A 20,508-nucleotide genomic window follows, 5' to 3' on the forward strand; every position below is an offset into this window, starting at 1 on the left:
AATGCTGGTCCGTGGCAGGCACACTATGAATGCTTACAAGGTCAATCCAGTTTAAGTAACCATTAGCAGAACAAACAAGTCTCTGGCCAGATGTAGAGCATCCATTGCAAGGCCTGGCTTGCTTGTAGTTCTGAAAGCAGTAACCCACTAGTCTCTGCCTAGCTCCTTCATGCTGGAAATTATAACATGTTCATCTTTTTGTTACTCTGGGCTAGGTCTGTCCATGACTACTTGAAGGGAGACCCCTTCCATGAGTACCTGGACAGCATGTATTTTGACCGTTTTCTGCAGTGGAAATGGTTAGAAAGGTGAGTACCATTCACTCCTCATCTGAGAGTGTGCAAGTGTGAAAGGTAGGGTACAGAGTTCATCTGTATGATAATTCATATAGAGATCGGATACCCTCTATAAACCCTGGCAACAATCAAATTAGCCATTCTCCCATTAAGTTTTTGGGTATTCTAGAAATGCTATGGGCTTATGAAAGCAAGTACTGACTGTGTTGTGCCCACATGTAGATGTAACCGTCTTGTTAAATAAGAAACACAGAACCAATTGCAGAGTTAAAAGCCAAGAGGTCAGAGCAATAGCTGAGAGCTGAAAACCTTACCCTTCACTGCAGCTCTGTTTTTCCTCTCCGCCACATACACATCATCTTATTCATGCTTTTTTGGTTCTGTCTTTCTCTGTTGGATACTGTTCTCCTTCCCCCTCCTCCATTCTGAAGATCAAACCCTGCACCTGCTAAATACATGTTGACTATACCCCCAGTCCCGAGTCTCAGGTTTTTTGTGCTACCTTTCCTAAAGGAAAAATAGCTTTGTACATAAAACTCTGTGCACTTTTAGCAGTACACTCTCAAAAGGCACCTGATTGTAACGTGTGAGAGACTGTTCAATTGCCCTCCAAAATAGCCACCTCCAGTTTCCACCCCTGCCAGTTCCTGAGCCCCTGCTCCTTATATTCTATATTGTTCTCATGTTTTCCTCCCACTAGTGAGCAGTGGGGTATCTTTACTCTATTTTCCACCTCACTAATTATAAGTGAGATTGGGCATCTATCTGTAGTTTATTTGCTGCCTACGTCTTTCAAAGTGCTCTCAGGTAGCTCTCTCTTGGGCACATATCATGAAAGGGGCTTGACTTACCTTGTCTCTGACTACGCCAGTCAATACTGAGGGGCTAGGGGTAATATTCTAGCTTCATTTCATGATTGACAGAGCTTATACCTAGCTTAAGCATTCTGAGATAGGCTGGGAATGGAAGTGTCCTCTCAGATCAGGGGTCCCTATCTACAGAAGCTTGGTACCCCAGTGGTATGCTCCATACTCGGAGAAGAAAGCCATTTTATTCTTGTGGACTGAATATGTACAGCACTCATGGGTCAAGTCCCTTCCAGATACTTAAAGGCTATGGGCCAGGAGCCATCTCAAGGCCCCAGAGAAGCTTCACCTTCTCTGCATACTTCGGGATGCTCTGCAGGAAAACAACCTGCTTAAAGCCACTGTCTTTCTATCCTGATCAGTGAGAGGCCCACTTTTGATCATGGCATCACTGGAAACTAAGCCTTCAACATACAAACTTTGGAAGCACAGTGTTACATTCAAATAATGACAGAGCCCACAAGCAAGACACATCTAGCATAGGTATTGTCAGCTTGAAGATCCACAGAGAAGCCCTGTTCTTTATTACAAATAATGACATCTACTACAAAAGCAACTTAAGAGAAGCTTTGGCATGGATACATTTGCCTTCTTATTATATCCATTTTACTGAAGATGGAAGGCCTAGAGTGTTTGGTAGGTTAGCTCTAGACTACACAGCAAAGACCTGGCAAAGGCCAGAATCTGAATCCAAAGTCTTTCAAGTCCTTGGTCCTCAGTGTATCCAGCAGTCCCATTCTAATTGACTCTTGGCTGTGGCCACTGGCTTTCTTTTTATTTATTTGCACTAACTTCATGAAATGGACATTTTGATTACTGAAAAGTTAATTATATACCATTTGGAAGGTACTAAGTTCTTAGCACCAGTAAGATAGGATCCTTTAGGAATTCCGCCCCCCATCACTGATGGTACCCCACCTCTCCAACTTTCCCCCTCAATCATGACCTATTTATACTGTGTTATTGAAATATTAAGGGAATTTTCCCTCCCAGCGTTAACCAAGAATTTCCTAGGAAATTGCAGGACAATCATTTTTCTAGCAGAGGAGCTCTGTAGTAATGGTGACTGATTATTTATTCTCAATGTAGTATACATGGTTATGCCAACATAACCTTTTCTGCCTTTATGTGGTTGCTGTAGTAAAGGCTTCTGGCTCTGTGTCAAATGCTAGCTTTTAGCAGGCTTCTCTGGAACACTTGAGCTACCCTAGTGCTAAATAGGAAGTCAGGTACTGAGGGGTTCTGTGGCATGGTGCCCTGTGCATCTGATGGGGATCATCAGAGAGAAAAGTGTGTCTCACACATGAACTGGAGAACTGGAACCCTTGAGTTCTCTAAGTTTTCAGGGTTGTCCCAGGGGCAGTTTTAATGTGAAAAGGTAATTTCACTGAAATCCAAGTCTATCAGCAAGAAAGCTTTTTAGAGGATATGAATGTTCAAGAGTTGCTAGAGGCTTGTGGGTTCTCCTCAAACTGATCTAGTTCTTTGACCCAGTTCAGTCTTCTCTAGCCCCTGTCCTGATCGGGAATCTTAAAGGGCTTGGCTGTGTGTGTGTGTGTGTGTGAGAGAGAGAGAGAGGGGGGGGGGGGGGGAAAGAAGAAAGAAAGAAAGAAAGAAAGAAAGAAAGAAAGAAAGAAAGAAAGAAAGAAAGAAAGAAAGAGCGAGCCCCCATGCTCCAAGAGGTGGTTTTCCCATGTTACATTGATTAGTTCTTGCCAACCAGGCCAGGGATTAAAAACAACCTCTTCACCCTGGAGTTCTTGGCAAGAGCTAGATGACTTTATTTGTTGACTCCTGAGAATACCATCCATGCCTTTTGATGAGAAATCCTGTCTGATCAGACATGCTAAGTTTGTCGTGTTCATTAAACTGGGAAGCTGAAGACAGAAAATTATGGGTATTTTATCACCACCCCTTTGGCCATTCAGGGTATTCTAGTGTCCTGGATGGATGGAAATATAACAAAGCAGTGCCTATGAAGAAAAAGTTAAGAGCATTTGTTGTAAGTGAGGTGCACTAACTCATGAGTACCCAGAACAAGTTATAGCCACCTGCTTGGCAGGTTGAGCTCTACTCGTGTGGAGGGAGCTATGTGTTCTTTTGTGGCCTCTGCCACACACACACACACACACACACACACACACACACACGCATACACACACACGCACGTACACATGTGCACGCCATATGAAGCAGAGTTTTCTTTTGGGTCTGGCCACAGGCTGTGAGTTTGGGAGAGAGTAAAGGGATATTGTCAGTAGAAGAGTAGCAGCTAGGGAGCCTTTAGTTGCCTGGCTGGGCTGAATTCCTGCAGAGGGAAGTTCTGATTCAACTTGATTAAGCACTGTGGGCTTATTCTTCCAAAACTTCTTCCTGCTTTTCTGAGCAAGCTAGGGTGGCTCAGCTCCTAGCTCCCCAGTATCCAGAGCCAGAGGTCTGAGTCTCTAGAATAGCCTCAGAGGAAGGCATTGCATGTCCTTGGCTTGTTCCTTGCCAACCACCCTTACCTGTTTCTTATGGATCTTAAATCTTACCTTCAGGAGACCAATGTCAGATTCTTGATATTTTTCAGGCAACCAGTGACCAAAAACACTTTCCGGCAGTACCGAGTGCTGGGCAAAGGGGGCTTTGGAGAGGTGAGTGAACATCTTCATTGAAGGGTCTGCACCTCTTCTTCACTTCCCCACTCCTTTTAGATCAGTAGTGCTTTCAGAAGGATCTTCTTACTCTGTCCTGGCCCGTTGGTAGCAGAGAGGAAGGGCAAGGGGTCTGGCCTGGGTGCTGACACATTTATGAAAGAAAAAAGAGGGTAACAAAGCCTTTGCTGCCCTGTGCATGCAGGTGAAGTGGAGGTTCTTTCCAGCCAGCCTCAAGTGAAGGTTTCAAGGGAAGGATAGATCCTCTGGGTTGTGTTTGAGGAAGGGAAACCAAGGGGATGAGGGTACAGAACAACCTTGGCCAATGAGGTGATACTGTTAGTATTTACTAAATCTCTATTCCTGTAACAAGATACACTATCTGGTCTCAATATTTGAGATCAGCCTTGTTTCCATTTCAGAGCCAAGGAAAACTGTTCAGAAAAGATTGGTGACTTAGACAAGCTCATACAGCCAGTAAGGAGCAGAACTAGTGCTAAACTCTCAATGCTTCTTCCCATTTCTCTGAATTGTAAGGTCTTCCTTCACTGTCCCCCAAAAACTCTTCCAGCTGACAGGAAAAAAACTCAGTTTTACCTAATGGAGGGATCAGGGTAACACTTGATGCCTCTAACCAGCCACTTGACTTTATGCTATGGCCATTCAGTATCTTTAAGGCCAGGAGCCTTCTCATGGGAGGAGGAGTCTTACAGCTAGTTCATAAAGGCAGAGTCCAGGCAGCACTGGGTACAGAGCCAGATGTTCTGAACTACAGCAACCACAGGCCAAACCTGCTGGGTTTGGCTCCACCACTTCCAGGTCCAGAGACCTGACATCCTGGCCTTGGAGTTGGGTAAACCACGTTAGTATCCTATGACCTTAGTGTCTGCCTTCTACTGCAGGTCTGTGCCTGCCAGGTTCGGGCCACAGGTAAAATGTATGCTTGCAAACGCCTAGAGAAGAAGAGGATCAAAAAGAGGAAAGGAGAGTCCATGGCACTCAATGAGAAACAGATTCTTGAGAAGGTCAACAGCCAGTTTGTGGTGAGTGTTGAGGGCCCAGTCACAGGCCCACTCTTCTGATGACTGGGACTTCCTTCCCTTGCTAGGAATGATGGTCCTCCAATGAAGCCAGTCCCCACTTATGGGATCTCTGTTCTCTAAGGCCACCTTATAAACTCCTCAGTGAATAAAATAAGGCTACTCTAGGCCCAGACAAGAATTTCTGGGTTCCACAGATGCTCTCATCTGGTTTCATTGTGGTGGAGATGATCATGGTGGAGTTTCCTAGAGAGGTGCTATTTTGTTTGTATGCCTCCTGGTCAGTCTAGACTAGACTCTGCCCTAAGTAACAAATTAGCCCTAACTTTAAGTAGCTGCACACAACACAAGCTTATCTGTTAGCCATCCTCTTCACTTACTGACTACCCTATCCAAAGCCAAGAAAGAATGCTGAGGAGTCTCCATAGGGATCTCTCACTGCCTGAGCTGGACTAGCATTCCATGCTTCCACACATAGTCCACTGGTCACAGCTAGTCATCTCAAAGACAAGCTTCCTGCAGAGGAGGCTGAAGAGTGTGGAGTTGCATGGATATTTGGTAAGCTCTAAATGTTTCTTCCACATGTTATTTTTAAAACTAATATAGCACTGGGCAGTGGTGGTGCATGCCTTTAATCTCAGCACTCAGGAGGCAGAAGCAGGCAGATCTCTGTGAGTTTGAGGCCAGCCTGGTCTACAGAGTGAGATCCAGGACAGGCACCAAAACAATACAGAGAAACTCTGTCTCAAAAAAACAAAAACAAAACAAAACAAACAAACAAAAATCTAATATATGTGAGAGATAAAGTTCAAATGTCTTTCAGCCATTTGAACTTCCTCTGTGGAGAATTCTCTGTTTAGTTCTATAGCCCATTTCTTAATTGGACTGTTGGGCATTTTGGTGTCTAATTTCTTGAGTTCTTTATATATTCTGAATATCAGCCCTCTGTCAGATGTGGGGTTGGTGAAGGCCTTTTCCCATTCTGTAGGCTGTCGCTTTGTCTTGTTGACCGTGTCCTTTGCTCTACAAAAGCTTCTCAGTTTTAACAGGTCCCATTGGTTGATTGTTTCTCTCAGTGTCTGTGCTACTGGTGTTATATTTAGAAGGTGATCTCTGGTGCCAATGTGTTCAAGAGTACTTCCTACTTTCTCTTCTATCAGGTTCAGAGTAACTGGATTTATGTTGAGGTCTTTGATCCACTTGGACTTAAGTTTTGTGCATGGTGACAGATATGGATCTGTTTGCAGCCTTCTGCACATTGACATCCAGTTAGGCCAGCACCATTTGTTGAAGATGCTTTCTTTTTTCCATTGTACATTTTTGGCTTCTTTGTCAAAAATTATATGTTCATAGGTGTGCAGGTTAATGTCAGGGTCTTCAATTCGATTCCATTGGTCCACATGTTGGTTTTTATGCCAGTACCAAGCTGTTTTTATTACTGTAGCTCTATAGTAGAGCTTGAGGTCGGGGATCGTGATGCCTGCAGAAGTTGTTTTATTGTACAGGATTCTTTTGGCTATCCTGGGTTTTTTGTTTTTCCATATGAACTTGAGTATTATTCTTTCCAGATCTGTCAAGAATTGTGTTGGTAATTTGATGGAGATTGCGTTGAATCTGTAGATTGCTTTTGGTAAGATCGCCATTTTTACTATGTTAATCCTGCCTATCCATGAGCATGGGAGATCTTTCCATTTTCTGACATCTTCTTCAATTTCTTTTTTCAGGGACTTAAAGCTCTTGTCATATAGGGCCTTCACATGCTTAGTTAGAGTAACCCCAAGGTATTTTATATCATTTGTGGCTATTGTAAAGGGTGATGTATCTCTGATTTCCTTCTCAGCCTGTTTGTCTATTGTATATAGGAGGGCTACTGATTTTTTTGAGTTGATCTTGTATCCTGCCATGTTGCTGAAGGTTTTTATTAGCTGTATCAGTTCCTTGATTGAATTTTTGGGGTCACTCATGTATATTATCATGTCATCTGCAAATAGGGAGAGCTTGACTTCTTCCTTTCCAATTTGTATCCCCTTAATCTCCTTATGTTGTCTTATAGCTCTGGCTAGAACTTCAAGTACTATATTGAGTAAGTATGGGGAGAGGGGACAGCCTTGCCTTGTTCCTGATTTTAGTGGTATTGCTTTGAGTTTCTCTCCATTTAATTTGATGTTGGCTGTTGGCTTGCTGTAGATTGCCTTAATTATGTTTAGGTATGTCCCCTGTATTCCTGATTGCTCCAAGACCTTTATCATGAAGGGGTGTTGGATTTTGTCAAATGCCTTTTCTGCATCTAGTGAGATGATCATGTGGTTTTTTCCTTTGAGTTTGTTTATATGGTGTATTACATTGACGGACTTTCGTATGTTGAACCACCCTTGCATCCCAGGGATGAAGCCTACTTGATCATGGTGGATAATTGTTTTGATGTGTTCTTGGAGTCTGTTCACCAGAATTTTATTGAGTAAATGGCTGAAAGACATTTAAGGAATTGCTCAACATCCCGAATTATCCGGGAAATGCAAATCAAAACGACTCTGAGATACCACCTTACACCTGTCAGAGTGGCTAAGATCAAAAACACAGAAGACAACTTATGCTGGAGAGGATGTGGAGCAAGGGGAACTCTCCTCCACTGTTGGTGGGAATGCAAGCTTGTACAGCCACTTTGGAAATCAATATGGCCCTTCCTTAGACAATTGGGAATCCATCTCCCCCAAGACCCAGCTCTAGCACTCTTGGGCATATACCCAAGGAATGCTCAATCATACCACAAGGGCATTTGCTCAGCTATGTTCATATCAGCATTGTTTGTAATAGCCAGAACCTGGAAACAACCTAGATGCCCTTCAAGAATGGATAAAGAAAATATGGTACATATACACAATGGAGTACTACTCAGCAGAGAAAAACAATGAAATCATGAGGTTTGCAGGCAAATGGATGGATCTAGAAAAAAATCATCCTGAGTGAGGTAACCCAGACTCAGAAGGACAAACATGGTAGGTACTCACTCATAGGAGGATACTAGATGTAAAACAAAGATGACTAGACTGCTACACCTAGAAAACGGGACCCTAGGAAAGACCCAGGGATCACCCAGTGACAGAGAAATGGATGAAATCTACATGAACAACCTAGACGACAGTGGGAGTAATGAAGGCCAAGGCTTGAGGGAAAGAAAGCTTAGGGGAGCAGGGGATCCCAGCTGGATCAAGAACAGAAAGGGAGAACGAGGAATAAAAGACCATGATAAATGAAGACCACATGAGAACAGGAATAGGCAGAGTGCTGGAGAGGTCCCCAGAAATCCACAATGACTCTGTAGACTGCTGGCAGTGGTAGAGGGAGGGCCTGATCTGACCTAGTCTGGTGATCAGATGACTAAACACCCTAGCAGTCGTCTTGGAACTCTCATCTAATAACTGATGGAAGTGGATGCAGAGATCCTCAGCCAGGCCTCAGGTGGAGCTCTAGGTGTCCAACTGTCGAGAAGGAGGAGGGACTGCAAGAGCATGAATTGTTGAATCCAAGATTGCAAAAAGCACAGGGACACATAGCCAATCGAATGGAAGCACATGAATTATGAACCAACGGTTGTGGAGCCCCCAGCTGGATCAGGCTCTCTGGATAAGTGAGACAATTGAATAGCTTGATCTGTTTGGGAGGCTCCCAGGCTGTGGGACCAGGACCTGTCCTTTGTGCATGAGCTGGCTGTTTGAATCCTTGGGCTTACACAGGGATTTAATTTTTAATTTAATTTAATTTTAAATGAGTCCCCAGGGTTGTCTTGGTCCTGGAGGACATGGGAATGGAGGGGAGGGGCTGGGGGGAAGGTGGGGGTTGAGGCGAGAAGGAGGAGGGCAGGGGAACCCATGGCTGATGTATAAAATTAAGACACATAATAATGAAAAAATTTCAAATGGCACAGAAAGATGCACAATAAAAACAAATACCTCCTTCTATGGGTAGTCATTCTAGGCATGCTTTATTCATGTATAGGCTTTATTATTTTTAGCTTACAGGACCATTCTATACATATTATGCTATGATGATTTTTAGCTTGAAGTTGATTTTCCCCCCTCTGTCTATACCTAAAGCCTAGCTATTGCCTTTTAAAAAAAAAAACAACTATATATTACTGCTTTGTGTAGCCCATCTCTACAGACTGAGATAATTTTTCATCTATAAACCTCCACCAACAATGCTGTGATGTCCACTTTCAAACATTCCCTGGTATGACTTTTGGTCATTTCTCAGAGGAGGCTATCCTTTATGAAGTGATGAAGTGATAAAGTTTATGAAATGATACTCAATCAGGAAAGAAGTTTTGGTCTCTGGGTTTCTTATTCTAAGCTGTCCCAGCTACCATCTTTGTCCTTAGGGAGGAGTATGTCATTAGCAGAGAATTCAGTGGTACCTTGAAGGAAGACATGGGCAAAGCCCTAACCCTAGCTTGGTTTAGCTTGGGCTATTTTTTGTAACATAATTCTTTATTGATTCTTTGGAAATTTCACATGCACCTCAACCCCTCTCACTTCCCAGTCAGTCCCTCCATATTCACCCCTTACCCCTACAGCACCCCCCCAAAAAAAGAATCCCCAAAACCAGCCGGGCAGTGGTTATGCACTCCTGTAATCCCAGCACTCATGAGGCAGAGGCAGGTGGATCTCTGTGAGTTTGAGGCCAGCCTGGTCTACAAAGCGAGTTCCAGGACAGCCTCCAAAGCTACAGAGAAACCCTGTCTCGAAAACAAAACAAAACAAAACAAAAATCTCCAAATTCAATTAAAAACAAAACAGAAAAAACACCTCACTCTTCTGTCTTTTCAACACCTCTTCCACATATGGCTTTAACAAGCTAATGCATGCACATACTTTTGTGGTGTGTGGAAGCTCTCACCCTTGTAGACTCGCTGGAAGGCCAGGGTTCCACCTGCCCATGTCCCCTTCAGCCTTTTACTTTGAGCCACTTGTCAGAAGATCTGAGCATGAGTTTTCTGCTGGCTATGAGGGAAATCAGGCAGGGTCACTGAGAGGAGAACTCGGCATAGGGATGGGTTGCTTTGTCCCTCCCCTCTACCTCCCTGCCTTAATGATCCAAGAGAAGGGAGTATCAGTGACAGTTGCTGGACATTCCCATAGTGCTGCTCTTGTGTTCCCAGGTCAACCTGGCCTATGCCTATGAGACCAAAGATGCTCTGTGCCTAGTCCTGACCATCATGAATGGGGGTGACCTGAAGTTTCACATCTACAACATGGGGAACCCTGGCTTTGAGGAAGAACGAGCCTTGTTTTATGCAGCTGAGATCCTCTGTGGCCTGGAAGACTTACACCGTGAGAATACTGTCTATAGGTGAGCAGTGCTTCCAGAGTCTGGCTGGGCCCTTGCACCCCTCCAGCAATAGCCCAAGTGAGATAAACCTCTCTCCTATGGTATCTCTAACCATAAAGATTAGAGAAGCCAAGCTTATAAAATGATATTCTCCAAATTCCTCCTCTAAGGAGAGACTATGACCACCACCCCATCACCTAGCACCCAGGGATACTCAGTGGATCCTGGTGGCTATATTGAATCAGTCCCAGTGAGATGTGGGAAGAGTCACTGTCCATGGTACCACTTTGCCACATGGTCTGCCCCACCCTATTCTGAGCCTCTTCTAACTTTCACCTTCCTTCCCTCTTGTCTAACACCACAATGACCTGAACTCAGTAGCGCCCAATACCAAGATGCTTCTCACAGTGATCAGGGCTTCATGTTCTCCTCATAGTGCAGAGGATTTTGAAAAGCTCTGTTGCCTCTTCTGCATTTTTTAAAAAAAAATTTCTTTTTTATTTACATGTGTTTATGGGTTCATCTGTATCAGTGCCTGCTGAGTCCAGAAGGGGCAATGGTTCTCCTAGAATTGGGATTACAAGCAGTTGTGAGCCACCTTGATATGGGTGCTAGGAACCAAACTCTGGTCCTTTAGAAGAACATTAAGTACTTTTAACCACTGAGCTATCTCTCCTATCTCCCCTCCTGCATTTTGAGTGAATACTGAGTTATTCTCTTATGTGTTCAAGAGAAGGGGCTGATGTTTTTATACTGGCCAGTTTACAACACAATTCTCAAGGGACCCACTGGAATCTAATTTTTGTAGCAAAAACAAACAAACAAACAAACAAACAAAAAAACCACTTGCCGGCCAGCAGTGGCACAGAACTTTAATCCCAGCACCCAGGAGGCAGAGCCAGGTGGATCTCTGAATTCAGGGGCAGCCGGGTCTACAGAGTGAGATCCAGTACCGGCACCAAAACTACACAGAGAAACCCTGTCTTGAAAAACAAAACAAAACAAAACAACAGCAACAACAAAAACCTGTGGTAATCACCTAAAAGGTAAGGACTTCTGACAGGAACTCCACACTGGACACTGCCAGCATGGACATTGTTAATGCCCACAGTCAGTTGATGATTTTGCATGGATTTCTGGGTAAGGATTATCTTGGGAGCCCAAAAGGATTTTAGAAACCAGAAAGAATGTTCCTGAGAGCTCCTGCCCCAAATGATAGTCCCTGCCTGTATTTCTGTTTTGTTTTTATTATAGTAAGAAGTGAGAAGGTTTCCCCTAAGAGCTAAAAAAGAACCTCTTTGATTACCTTTCATTTAAAAGTGTGTTGGGGTGTCGGGGGATGCTCTAGAGTCCCAAATTCCTTTCCTCTAGGGCATCAAAGGCCTAAGGCAGTAGTTCTCAACCTTCCTAATGCTGCAATCCTTTAATATAGTTTCTCATCTTATAATGACCCCAGTCATAAAATTATTTTTGTTGCTACTTCATTACTGCAGTTTTGCTACTCTTACGAATCATGATGTAAATATCTGTGTTTTCCAATGGTCTTAGGCTACCTCTGCTTTCAAAGGGTTGTTCTATACCAAAGGAGTTGCAACCCACATATTGAGACCCACTGGCCTAAGGTATTCTTCCTTGTCTTGACTACCTGCCCTAAATTGTCTGTAGATTTGATCCTGTCTAGTGGTTCCTGGCAATCTGTTGTTTCCAACCCATGGCCACTGGTTTCTTGAGTTGAGATTTCTTGCCCTTATTTGGAATTGCTAGCACTCAAAAGAAACCCATGTAAATAATAAAAAGCAGCAAAGCTGGTTTGTAATAAAGAAGAGTATGCAAATACCCATCTCATTGGGTGAGACTGCCCAGGATTTGGGTACATGAACCACTTTCTGCAAGGACAGCTGCCATCAGTTAAACAAACAAAGCTGGCTGGTGCAGAACTGTCAGCTCTGGGATGTAAAAACAAGATACACATCACAGTCTAAGCTGCAACTTTACCCAGCTTTCACTGGGAAATCCAGAGTCTTCTGCCTGTTCCCCTTTCTGAGCAAGAGCCTTTCACTGAGTTAAGGAGACATTGGGGATAAGGTGAAGCAGCACCACCAGCAGCTGTATCTTCTACCTGAGCTTTTTCATGGGTGCTGACACAGCAGGACTTAGGACATACACCAGCCTCTGGGTACCCTTCCATAGGATCTGTCCTTTAGCCCATTTTCATCTTACAGCTTTCTTTCCAATGTTATTGCTGGTTCTCTGGCTTGGTGCCTTCTCTTAGTTTGTTTCTAGGACCTGCTCTGTGTACAGGATATTCTGTGATATCAGGTCTTCCCAGCCCTCCAGGGAGTCTCTAACCATACTAGCCAGTGTCCTCTGCCCCCATGGAACCTATGTGTGTGAGGACAAGCACTAGAATTGGCCTTTCCTATCCTCCTAGTTATGCTCTAGGAAAGAGAAGAAGCCAATGGCAAACCCCAACATTTGTGTTAATTACTGTGAAGAGAGAAATGATCTCACAATGGTCTTGAGGTGGGAGGCAGACATCTGTGGCACCTGGACCTGACTAGCCCCAGAGGGTCAGCCCAGATGCAGTGTGTCTGCTGCTTGGAATGGCCATGCTCAGATGCCTGTTGTTTTCACCTTGCAGAGATCTGAAACCAGAAAACATCCTGCTGGATGATTATGGTAAGTCTGGGGGCCTTTTCTGTTACAGTATCTGAGGCTACTGCCCCACATTCACCAGAGCAAGGGGCTGTAGAGACTCAGGAATGGAGGGGGTTGGTCCAGGACCATGGGAAGGGTTATAGGTCCATAGGGCAGAGGACCCTATTCCTTCCTGTTCCTTACTTCTGGGCCTGAGGAATGATCTTTCTTTGTGAAGCAGTGTAGCCATCTGACTCTGACATCAGAGCCAGTGTCGGTGACGAGAATGACGATCAAAAGCAAAGGAGGCAAAGGTTTGGAGGCTTTGGGTAGTGCTGTACGTCCTTGCCACTTGTCCTGCTTTTGTCCTGTTTGTGAAGCAGAAACCTCAGGACTGTCCTGGACACTATGGGGAGGACTGTGTAGTGAGGGTACTACATTACAGCCCATGGAAAACAGCGTGTTGACTCCAGCCAGCTGTGAACAAGTCATTATCTGTGTACTGTCAATGTTACTTGCCCTTGGGTATAAGCATGTGGGTAGTATTCCCTCACACAGTTCAGTCCCTTACACCTGCAGAGTAGTTTTCTCATGTACCTGACTAGGTCTTCCCATCTCCACAGAGGAGCAGATGGCATCCAAGTGTCCATCTTACATATAATAAGCCTGAGACTCAGAGGAGCCAGCCTGACCATGGCAATGATACTGCCAAGTCTCCTGCATGTTCCTGGGATACATACCCGCCGTCCTGCTTCTCAATTTGGGTCCTCCACTAGGTCCAGGCCACAGTATATTCTCTGAACTACCCACACTGAAGTTGCACAGGGGCAGTCTACTGCTGGTACTCACATATGCTCTTCCCTTTTACTGTTAGGTACCACAGAGCTGGAGGCCATCTAAGATACTCAGGCCTGACAGGGTATTTATGGACAACAGCATGTGCTCCTTCCTGAGTGTGAAATGTAGCCATGACCCTGCCTAGGTAGAGGTAGGCAGTGCTGCCTGGGCCTTGGGAGCCAGTTTGGACTCTGAGCTCAGATTCCAGACCAGGCCCTGCCCTTCTCATTTCTTCATCTCTTTGAAGGGGGAAAAAAAAAAAAACATCTCCAAAGACCAATCAGGAAGGCAGGGAGTGGCTTCCCAAATTGCTTTACAATTTTTTCCCCTTAAGCAAATTGTTGCAAAATGTTAAGAACCTCATATTTTTCCTGTGAAGCAATCCCAGAATCAGCCAGAACATTTTAAACTCTGTGACCTCAGCTTTCTGGGAAGCTCATTGGGGCATTAAATGTGACAGGTCAGCCAGTGGCCAGCCTTGTCCAAGCATCCTTCTGCATCTTTATTAATGTTTCCTTCATTATGTGCAATTTCAATCATATCACCTACACCCTACTAGGGTCACATGGTTACCCTGGGAGAACAGATTGAGGTCACATATTCATTGGACAGAGGCCTTATGAGTCTCTGTCCCTGACCAGTGTGTCTACATAGGAACTCATTGACCCTGCTCTCCCCAACAGGCCACATTAGGATCTCAGACCTGGGGCTGGCTGTGAAGATCCCTGAGGGAGACCTTATCCGTGGCCGGGTGGGCACTGTTGGCTATATGGGTGAGTAATACCTTGTGCCCATCACAACTCAGCCTCCCCAAGGTCATCACTCATAAGTCCTCCAGTCTCTTTCTTGTTTTGCTGGTCAGAAGTATTGTGCTAGTTTTCCATAGGGATGCTTTGTTGGAGGACCAATCAGTTGGGGTGGTACAATGGGACCCAAATGAGTCCTAAACTGGGTTCTCTGTAACCTCCAACCACAGCCCACCTAGGTCTCAAAGACAAGTCATCCTGGCAGTTTGGACTAGAGCCTGGCACTAACATTTCTAGAGGAGCCCTTGTTGAAGAAGGACCTACCTAGATGAGGTGTCAGGTAGATCACTCTTTGGGGAGACCTCTGAGAAGAGGGAGGTCATTAAGAAGAACTCTACAATAGAGGAGCCTACCATGTTTCTAAGCTTGTTTCTAAGTACGGACCACCCTGCCTTCTTTCAGCCTGCTCCAAGACTAACATGCTGGGAAGAGACCTAGAGCTAAACTCTTAGAATCTCCTACCAATTAGGAGCATCTTTTGCTTCCTTCTACATTCCTTTATATATATATATATATCCCCAGTTACCCTGGGATGTAGGAGCCCCCTGAAAACTCTAGGCTAGGTACCTGTTACCCTCTGATGGTGCTTCACTGTGCCCATGGGCTCTGGCAGAGGCTTCAGAACTCTGATTACGGTGAATGGAAATGTCTCCTCAGACAGTATACACACCAGAGTTTTCACTGCTTTGTCCCCAGTGAAAGGTAGCGCTTCCACACACAGGAAGCTCTGCACACATATTTATTTCAATGGAGAAGAGTGCCCACCTAAAGTAGAGATTATAGTCAATCTACCTGGACTTCCAAGAATTTCTTGGGAGCCAGGGTTGCTGTTCTAGAAGACCTGGGTTTGATTCACAGCACCCACATGGCAGCTCACAACTACAGGCCACTTCAGTTTCAGGGGATCCAACAGCCTCTTCTGGCCTTTGTGGGTACTAGGTACACAGAGGGCACACACACATACATGCAGGTAAAACACTCATACATACACAATAACAAAAATAATACTTTTTAAATCTTTTACTGTATCTTCCCTACCACTTTAACAAAATGACTCACATATTCACCATAGAAGTACAAAACAGACAGCCACTTGTCTTGAGGCCAGCTAGAATGAAAAGCATGTACACATGACATGCACCAGTGGACACATGACAGAGGCTGTGTGTAGACAAAGCAGTCAGAACTGTGTCCAAAAAAGTGAGACAAATGTGTAAAAATATTTCCATGCAGGTACATGGATAGGTCTATCTTTATCTATCTATCTGCTCATATGTCCATCCATAATCCATTCATCCAGCAATCCATTTATCCATCAATCACCCATATATCCACCATCCATCCATCCATCCATCTATTCTCCATGTATCAGATCTATCAGATCTAACTATCAGAATTCACATGGTCATATATACGTATATTCATAAAGACACATATCCCACAGGTTGCCACTGGTAACCATCTCCCTACACTCCTGGCTTCTGGTATCCACCCTACTGTACTGCAGTGACTTTCTGGACAAAGTGATATTTACACACCTGCTGGGTTGAAGTTGGGGGTTGGGAGGAAGGTAGCTCCAGTCCAAACCCTAGTCCTTTTGTGAGAATGTCATCACCCTTGGGTACTGTTAGGATGAGGAGCAGCACTGGCCTATGCTTGGGCTGCATCCTGATGCCTATTGTCCGTCATTCTCTCCTCCTTCTGTCCTCAGCTCCAGAAGTCCTGAACAACCAGCGATACGGCCTGAGCCCTGACTATTGGGGCCTGGGCTGTCTCATCTATGAGATGATCGAGGGCCAGTCACCATTTCGAGGCCGCAAGGAGAAGGTTAAGCGGGAAGAGGTGGATCGCCGGGTGCTGGAGACTGAGGAGGTGTACTCCCCCAAGTTCTCCGAAGAGGCCAAGTCCATCTGCAACATGGTAAGCTCCTGGTGAACCAGATGCTGCCCAGTGGTGGCCCTAGCCTGTGCCTAGAACATCAGATGGGCTGAAAGGACAGGAACAGTACATACAACACTGTGGGTGTTATAGCCCTCTATACCAGAATGGCTAGTGCTCCTTGATCTGGATGAGATGGTCAGAAAGGCCTCAGGGGAAGCCTGGCATATTGGGCAGGATGCCCTGTGAACCACAGAATGGGGATTGAGTGAACCCCCATGAATGTATATAGCTTTGTGCAGAAGTCAGCAAAGGACAGAGATGATGGCTCAAGTTGGTTCACAAACAAGTTTCTGCTCTTGAACTTGGGCCTCCTTTTCCCTCAGCTCTGAATTCTAAACACTGGCTTGAGGGCAGGGACTACAGGAGGGGTATTGATATATCCTTGGAGTCTTTGAACATACTCTCATATATTTTCTATTCACTATGTGGAAAGGTGATCACAGCTCAAGTTATGTATATGACAGCATCTGTGAATGGGCAGGACATACAAGTGAGGAGGATTAGACTGGCTGGAGTGGGTTGGGGTCAGATATTGGACATATTGAGCAGCCAGAAAGAGAAAGTGTTATGGGCCATAAGGTCCTCCCTGGAATGATGTCCCTCTCCTCAGCCCAGGTGGACACTGTTCCGCGGCTGGTCCTTAGGCCCTTCCTTTGACTTTGTGTTGAGTCAGGTACTTCCTGCTCCTGTCTGGCTCTCAGGTTCCCAAGTCTCACCACAAGCAGATGCCCTCTGATGTCAGCCATAGGGGGACAGAAAAGACTTGAATGACTAGCTCCACACACTTGCAAGCCCATAGACTACCTTCCCCTGGAGCCACACTTTATCTGGAGCAGCAGAGAAGCTCAGACTGAAAGAGGCCTCTCCTTTTGTTACTCTGAATCCCCAAGTGGCCCTGGGACAGGCTCAAGTGTATACACACAAATAGCCCAGGGTGGACCTTAAGGAGGGCCAGGACTAGAAACCTGAAAGGAAGCAGCTAAGCTTCTACATTTAGAGGGCTTCTCAGCTAAAACTAACAAAACAAGCCTTGCTGACAATGTCTGCTGTGTTACACCAGGCCCCTGACACTAAACTGAAAAGTCCAAAAGGTGATTCCCCCACCCCTGGGTTGGGACTTAGATACCTCACCCTTTCCTGCAACCACCCCTGCCTGGTCACTTCTGTGTCATAGAGCTATGGGAAGGATTTGTGGGTGGATCTACCATCTGATCAAGTCCTAAAGAAGAGGAAGTGTCCCTCTGCCCTGACATGTATGAAAGACATGATGAAGAATGGCATGTAACACATAGACCTTAAGCCCACGGCCTGTTAACCAACCTCAAAGAAGTACTGCAGCAGACTGTCACTGCAGTACAGTAGGGTGGATACTAGAAGCCAGGAGTGTAGGGAGATGGTTACCAGTGATCCTTGTTTATGCCATGGTCAGCTATCTATGTGGTGTGACAAGAGGATATCACAGTCTTAGGTCAGAGGCAGCAAATCTAAGAAGCAGGTCTCAAGAGACCTTGACAGGGACATGAATATACTGAGAGGATGAGGCGAACATGGCCACTGCCACTGTAGCTGGTCATTCTCCACACTGCCGGCTCTTGAATAACGACATGGGGATTTTTTATTAATTATGAAAGCTTGGCCTTAGCTTAAGCGTGTTCCTAACTAGCTGTTTATATTAATCTATGTTCTGCCATGAAGCTCATTACCTCTCCTCAGTACCATATGTCTGACTTCCTCATGTCTGACTGGCAAATCTCCCACTCAGATTCTTTCCCAGAGTTCCTATCTCTGCCCAGAAGTCCTGCTAATCCTCTTCTGCCTAGCTATTAGCCATTCAGCTCTTTATTAAACCAATCAGGAGGTGCCTTAGGCAGATGAAGTAAAACAGAGACACATCTTTACACAGTGTACAAAACGATTATCCCAACATACCATCATCACCACCTCCCCAGGCCCAGTAACCCTCCACTTCAACCCCAGACACTGCTGTCTCTCTCCTGCCCCCTTGTGGCCACTGCAGGAAAGATGTTGGCTAAGTCTTACACTCTGGTCTGTGGCTGAAAAGTAACAAATGGTTGAGCCCTCATCTTTGCCACATGGCTCAAGCTTTGCTCTGTCTTCTCTTGTGGTCTTGGATTATGGTCTGGACATACTCTTCTTTGTAATCCATAACATCTCAGTGTGGCCACCCTGCTCGACTGCAATGTCTGACTTGTAAATCATGGAGGCAGCTATACAAACAGCAGGGAAGTTGTTCTCCATTCCATCTTGGCAGCCATGCCCCTTGAGGTCTAGAAGTCCACACATCTAACTAACTTCCTTGTCCTCTGAATCTAATCCTGAGGCCTAGACATGCACCTTCCTTAGACCTCTGTTGAGTCTCTAACCCATCTCTACTTTCTCCACCCTCCCTTGTGCCCTCCAGCTGTATTAGTCCAGACCACATGTAGTCCTCCACATCCAGGAAACCTACTCTCCCACCTCACCCTTACCTTCTCTCATACTAATAAACACTTGATAGCATGCTTACAAACTGGTGACACCATAGGTGGATGTTTTGTTCTACCTGTATGGAGCATTTTTTTAAAAATGTTAATAGGCAAACTTTTCAAATAAAGAGATTTCATACTAAAAACCTGATTTTCTAGCATTTCTAGAAAGCAAACATCTCGCTTAGCCATCATTCCTGCCTGGTAGTAGCTGATAAGCAACCTAGCCCTACTTCTTATCCTTTTCATCTTCTTTTTTTTTGTTATATTTGTGTTTTAATTTTACATATCAGCCATGGGTTCCCCTGTCCTCCCCACTCCTGCCCCCACCCCCACCTTCCCCCCAGCCCCTCCCCTCCATTCCCATGTCCTCCAGGGCCAAGACTCCCCTGAGGATTCATTTAAACCTGGTGGATTCAGTACAAGCAGGTCCAGTCCCCTCCTTCCAGGCTGAGCAAAGTGTCCCTGTGTAAGACCCAGGTTCCAAACAGCCAGCTCATGCACTAAATCTTCTTATCCTTGATGATGCTACTGATCTGCCAGCACTGTGGGTTCTTGGGGCTGTATTAACAGGCTCAGCCTCTACACAGCCTTGCTTCTTTGGTGTTTCTTGGAATGGAGAGAGCATAGCTCAGTTACATATAGGAAAGAGAAACTCAGGGCCAGAGAGATGGCTCAGCAGGTAAAGCATTTTTTTATGCAAGCCTGGTGACCTGAATTCAAGTCTTGGAACCCATGTGAAAGGTAAAGAGACAAAACTGATGGCACAAAGACTCTGATCTCCACACATGTGCTGTGGCATGTACGCCCACACACAGTAATAAGTAAACATTGTAAAACAAAATAAATTAGAAAAGAGAAGCCCAGATGTGGGTACTAATCTCAGCTACCAGTATGATAATGTACTACAGGGTAACTGAGGGCATGTTTTTATAAAGCTGTGGTCTGGTGCTCACACTGCTGCCACCTCAGTTCTTCTAATTGGGGAGGTATCCCATCTAAACTGTGAGTTCTAGGGTGGCACTTGGGCGGCTATAAGAGAGATACTTGGGAGAGCTATGGCTATAGACATTCCTTTGCCCTCTGTCCTCTGGGCAGATGGAAAGGCCCAACCACATAACCTCATGGGACTCTCTTGTCACAGCTGCTCACCAAAGACTCGAAGCAGAGGCTGGGCTGCCAGGAGGAGGGGGCTGCTGAGGTCAAGAGGCACCCCTTCTTCAGGAACATGAACTTTAAGCGTCTGGAGGCTGGGATGTTGGACCCTCCCTTCGTTCCAGATGTGAGTAGCCACATTTGCTCCTAAGAGCTCTAAAGTCGTCTCTCCCAGACATGCTTTCTAGCAGACCCAGAGTTGTGCCTCACACAATGCTTCAAGTCAGCTAATCCAGCTGTCCTCCTGGAGTACTAAAGACTGCCCACTGTCCCTTCCTACACTATAGCTATTTTGTGGCAGATCGTGTTGTCAGAATATACAGTTGGGGTGTGAGCCCTAGAGCTCCTCATTGGTTGTCCAGAGACTTAGGTACTCTTTCCAGTATTGGGGACCTAGACAACCTTCAGTCATCTCACTTGTCCAATGAAGTCCAAGACACCTCTGCTCCCTGAACCTGCCAGGTACATTAAAGATTGAAA

At 45.3% G+C, this 20,508-nt stretch overlaps 1 protein-coding gene across 4 annotated transcripts in view; it reads left to right on the plus strand.

Moving 5' to 3' along the window:
• The window catches only part of Grk5 (G protein-coupled receptor kinase 5), a 215,125-nt gene that overhangs the window by 184,602 nt on the left and 10,015 nt on the right, over positions 1-20,508 (plus strand). For all 4 annotated transcript variants that reach the window (XM_036174650.1, XM_036174668.1, XM_036174658.1 and 1 more), the window contains 8 exons: positions 216-308; positions 3,735-3,798; positions 4,701-4,841; positions 9,997-10,187; positions 12,808-12,845; positions 14,324-14,413; positions 16,158-16,366; positions 20,018-20,155. In XM_036174650.1, coding sequence (XP_036030543.1) covers positions 216-308; positions 3,735-3,798; positions 4,701-4,841; positions 9,997-10,187; positions 12,808-12,845; positions 14,324-14,413; positions 16,158-16,366; positions 20,018-20,155 — 964 coding nt within the window. The remainder of the gene's footprint in view (positions 1-215; positions 309-3,734; positions 3,799-4,700; positions 4,842-9,996; positions 10,188-12,807; positions 12,846-14,323; positions 14,414-16,157; positions 16,367-20,017; positions 20,156-20,508) is intronic.

This window comes from Onychomys torridus, chromosome 1, assembly GCF_903995425.1.
Source record: "Onychomys torridus chromosome 1, mOncTor1.1, whole genome shotgun sequence".
In the NCBI taxonomy this organism is placed as follows: domain Eukaryota; kingdom Metazoa; phylum Chordata; class Mammalia; order Rodentia; family Cricetidae; genus Onychomys; species Onychomys torridus.